Source organism: Arachis ipaensis, chromosome B10 (assembly GCF_000816755.2).
Source record: "Arachis ipaensis cultivar K30076 chromosome B10, Araip1.1, whole genome shotgun sequence".
Lineage (NCBI taxonomy): Eukaryota > Viridiplantae > Streptophyta > Magnoliopsida > Fabales > Fabaceae > Arachis > Arachis ipaensis.
This window is the reverse complement of record NC_029794.2, coordinates 79,579,985-79,585,152: the sequence shown is the minus strand read 5'-3', so window position 1 is coordinate 79,585,152 and position 5,168 is coordinate 79,579,985. Positions and strand designations below refer to the sequence as shown.

Genomic DNA, 5,168 nt, shown 5'->3' with positions numbered 1-5,168 from the left:
GGAAAGGGTAGCAAACTGGTAGTGTATGATGGCTGGAATTTGCTTTTAGTTGTGTAACCAAACCATATTTTTCATTGATTATTCTGGGTCTAGTATGATGTAGTAGTTGTTGCGACCGTTTCTTTTTTTTTATTGTTTTAAATAAATTGAACTATCGTGTTTGTTGCAGGGTGACGATGGGATGGAAGCTAAGGAAGCTATGCCGTATCTTCTAATTTTTGAAGAGCGCCTCTAGTACAGGTGATGTTTTGGTGTGTGTTTTTAACTTAGTTGTGGGTTTTAGCAGTTGTTTAGTAGAATTGGCAGTTGTGATGGATGCTTTTTCATGTAATATGGCGGAATATGTGATCACAAGTGAGACCATCTTTGCGGAAGATGAAGAAATGAGGTTCGATGAGGATGAAGAAATCGACCTTGGTGAGGACATACAAGAGCAAAAAGAGTCGGTAATCATTCTAGACGGTATTGGCTAATTCGACGCAATAAATTATCCCAACACTCTAACCTATTAAACCTAATTTTTTCGACAGAAAATCATTTAAACCCCACCCACCTAGGCCCAAACCAACCTAAAGCTCCACTAACATTAAACATTTTTTTCTCATTTATTTCATTTCAAATCCAACTCTCAGCTTCAAATAAATACCCAGTCCGCTACAACTTTTCAATCAAAGCTCAACATCTTCACTGTCCACACTAACAATATCCAGCTCAACATACTTGTATTTCTTGACCAAAAAAAGAACACATACTTGTATTTAATCTCCTGGACATGTTTTCAATTATTTAAAAAAATGGGTAGAATGGAAAATCTCTGCCTCTACTGTACGGATCTCATCCTCATCACTGAATTAGCATCTTCTAATAAAGATCTTGCAGCACCATGCTCAACTTTTCTCACCATAACTAATTCCATAAGAAAACATCAATATTGATGGAAGCTTTTATAGTGGGGAAAGTATATTATGGTTCTTGAAGGACCAGAATTGCTTTTTAAATTCTGAAGAAATTGGGGTCAATTTAAAATATAGCAATTATACATTAACCTTTGCTTCTGAATGACGTGGCAAAAAAATTGCAACACTAAGCCAACTTAGCGTTAAGTCTAGAGAAAACATTGAAAGTAACGGAGTTTGGTGGAGAGAGAGTGAGAGACAAAGGCGAAGTTGCTGCTGCTTGGGGCATCTCTTGAGGCGGAGGGATCGTTGAATGCGTATGTCTTAGCACCAATATTGCGGCAAATCCGGTGACAATTTGAGCAAGATTAACTACCCAACCCAGCGAAGAATACAATGACGGAACTCGCGATCGAGGTATGTTTTGCCTGTGACCCTGTTTTCGGTTGGTGTTTAGGGTACTCAAATGAGATCCATTGTTGAAGTTGATGTGTGATTCGTTTGTGTTAGATTTAGGGTTGTTGCGTCCTTTACTTAATGAAATTAGTTTTGATGTCCATGATTGGTTTTGCGGTTGTTAGTTTTGAACTGAATCGTGTTGGATTAGTTGTGGCCCTTTTGATTGGGGGATCTGGGAAGATTATCGGTGAGTATAATGTGGGGAGAAACATTGGATATTAACAAATGGACAAGAAAATTGAAGAGTCTGTGTGTATAAGGTGTAGAGAAACATTGGCTCTTAACATATGATTTTTCCATTTGAGTGGCTACCGCAGGGATAATGTTATTAATTAAGTACCTCACGCAAAGTTTTATCACAGTTCTAATAATATGGATGCACGTAGCTTAAAATATATGCATTCTGAAGTATGATGTGGTGGTTGTTGCAACCGTTTCATTTTTTTTAAATAAATTGTAGTATGCTGTTTGTTCCAGGGTGAGGGTGGGGCGGAAGGAAGCTATGCGGTATCTTCTAATTTTGGAAGAGCGCTTAAAGCATGGGTGAGGCCTTGGTTTGTGTTTTTAAGTTAGAGTTGGTTTGATTTAACTCTAATGAAAAGGTACACCATGTGAAATTTTTTTTGTATGTGTCAGTTATCAGGTGTTTACATTATGCAATAATTAACCACTAATTAAATCAGGGTATGGTATTATAAAATATGCCACTCATTTTGCTTGTATCAGTTAGTTTCATTTGTATGATATCCCTTTTGCATCAGTACTTGTTATCAAATTCAAAGGTGATGAGATATATCAGTGTTTGTTATCAGTACTTGTTATCATTACTAGGCCTTCTGATATTCCTTTTTCATATATCTTCTTAAGCAATATTACATAAGAGACTTTTTAAGGTGATGAGATATAAATGAAGATAGATGCAAATTGAAAAAAATATTTTAACCTGGAAAGGGAAAAGAAGAAATGATTTCCTAGAATTTAATTAAAGTTGTGCTTCTATTGATGTTCAATACTGTTGTTTATCATCTCAACAAGCTAGCACTTTAGAGAACGGAACAAAAACTATATTCTGAAAATGGAGAATCAAATGTAAATTTAACTCAGAAGATTATATTTATTTGAAAAGCCCCCACCATTATTTATATATATATGATGACGTTTACTTATACAAATCAATACATTTAGTGTTCCAATTTTTTTTAAATTCTAAATAAACAAAGCCTAGTAGTACATGCTGAAGAAATTCAAAAATATAGCTAATGTATGGCCATAGAGTAATTTCTCTCAGCTTCTGTTTTGATCATTCTTACCCTTTACTCCTTTAGATGACCACATTTTGTGCTTTCACTTTTCAGGCTCCATGTAACTCGTTTTTTTTCCTCTTGAAGCGTACAAGGACAGTAATAATAATAGCTACACAAGTGTCTATTTCAAAATTCATAGTTTTTTTTCCTATTTTTAAAATTTATTTTGCCGTTGAAACATTTAGCACAAATTTCCAGTTAAGACTAATATCCATAAACAAATCATAACTAACTAAGTTGTTTATTATTCTAAGAGTAGCATGCATCTTCTTATAGTAATTACATGTATGGGACTATAGTACAATGTTGAATAGATAAAGACTCTATCAGATGATAAATTTGGTTACATTTGAACTAAGATAGTAGAAAAATAACTATGTTCCAAAAAGAAGAGGGATAATAGAATTGGCAGTTATGATTTATGCTGTTTCATGTAATATGGTGGAACAGGTGATCACAAGCGAGACCATGTTTGCGGAAGATGACGGAATAGAATCTGGTGAGGAAGAAGAAATCGACATTGGTGAGGACACACATGGGAAGAAGAGTCAAAAATCATTCTAGACGGTATTGGCTCATTCGACGTAATCGATTTTACATCGCTGACGTCGGACCAAATGCAGGGATTTGAGTTTGTAGACTTGCAGATGACTTATGACTTCTACAATGAGTATGGGCGCATCAAAGGGTTCTCGGTTCGGCGGTCTAAAGTTGGGCAAAGCATGAAGGTTGGGTCGGAGGGAGAAATGCTGTGGCAAATCTTTGTGTGTTCGAGACAAGGCGAGTGAGAGGGTAAACACACCCATCGAGTTGATAGGAAAATGGTTCCTAGACCAATCACACAATGTGGGTGTTATGCATGTATAAAGGTTCACCTTGACTAAACAACCGGGTGATGGTTCGTTGAATTCTTTTCTGACCAACACAACCATGACATGTTGGATGCAAGGTTCTGAGGATTGCTGCGTTCTCATCGAGCAATTAAGGAAGGGGAACTACACCAAATTAACTACATGAGAAGAGCTGGGATACGGGTTCCAACCATATTTCGTGCATTTGCCAACCAATTCGGTGGATTTGAGACAGTTGGATTTGAAATGAAAGACATATATAATGCTAAAGAGAAGCAAAGAAGAGCTAGAGCAACAGATAGGGGAGTGTGCTCTTAAGTATTTGTTATGCTTAAAGAGCAACGCTGGAAGTACCTTTTGGAAGTACTCATTGGATGATGAGAGAAGGTTGCAGATCATATTATGGTGCAACAGAACTAGTCGTTATGACCATAGTGTTTTCAGGGACGTTCTGGGATTTGATACGACGTATGGAAGAAATCGGTACAAGTGCCCGTTGGTGATATTCTTAGGAGTGGACCATCGTATGCGGACATTGGTTATCGGGTGCGCTATTCTTAGTAATGAGTCTTAGGATAGTTATGTGTGGTTGTTGCGGGCATTTCTTGAAGCAATGAATGGCAAGGAACCAAAGTTAGTGATAACAGACAGCGATCTCGCAATGAAAAATGCAATTAGTATGGTTTTTCCAAGTGCTCATCATAGGCTTTACAGTTGGCACCTGCTACGAAATGCAACTGCCAAGGTTTCTTAGCAAGTTTCGTTTATGCCTTATGGGAGATCTTGAGATTGATGAATTTGAGAATTTATAGAGTCAGACGGTGGAAGAGTTTGGGTTGGAGCATAACGCATGGGTTACTGACCTCTATGAACAAAAGCACATCTGGTCCAATGCATATATTCGGGAAAAATTCTTTGCTGGCCTAAAGACTAAATCTCAATGTGAGGCACTTAATATGCAGATAGGGAAATTTATTGGCAACAGTTACAACCTTAGGGAATTCATTGAGCATTTTCAGCACTACCTGGAGTTCATGAGAAGGAGAGACCTGGTTGCAGATTACAAGTCTGCGTATAGCGAACCTTTGGTGAAAACCAAGCTGGAGGTGTTGGAAAGGTATGCAGCGACAATTTACACGAAGGAGGTATTCCTTCTTTTCAGAGAGGTTCTTCTATTTTCTAGTAACGTTAGGGTAGTTTCCAGAAAAAAGACAACCTCATGCACCCTATTTGAAGTTACGATGTACTGCCAGCAAAGGTGCTGGAATGTTGCATGGGCAAAAACCGAAGAGGAATTTACTTGCTCATGCTTGCACATAGAGTCTTTTGGCATTCCATGTGTTTACATAGTAGGTGTCTTGGTGTATCTGAACATTACCATTATCCCTGCTATGCTCATATTAGAAAGGTGGACAAAGAGAGCTAAACAACCGACGCTAAACACTGTTACACGTGTTGGAGAGATTCCGGACGCTGCTTACATGAGCATGCATGCAGCAATGTTTGATGATTGCAGAGACCTGATTAGATTGTCATGTCGACACTTTGAATATTATTTTGAGCTCAAGACTAGGATTGCAAATGAAAGGGCAGCTTTAAGAGAAAAGCATCGCTTACGAGCCGGGACTGTCGACGTGGGTGAAAGGCTTGGTGTTAGA

General features: G+C 37.8%; 1 protein-coding gene across 1 annotated transcript in view; it reads left to right on the top strand.

The window, feature by feature from the left end:
• The window catches only part of LOC107620714, a 39,574-nt gene continuing 34,901 nt past the window's right edge, over nucleotides 496-5,168 (top strand). The window contains exons 1-2 of the mRNA XM_016322840.2: nucleotides 496-1,313; nucleotides 3,110-5,167. Coding sequence (XP_016178326.2) covers nucleotides 4,467-5,167 — 701 coding nt within the window. The 5' untranslated portion in view covers nucleotides 496-1,313; nucleotides 3,110-4,466. The remainder of the gene's footprint in view (nucleotides 1,314-3,109; nucleotide 5,168) is intronic.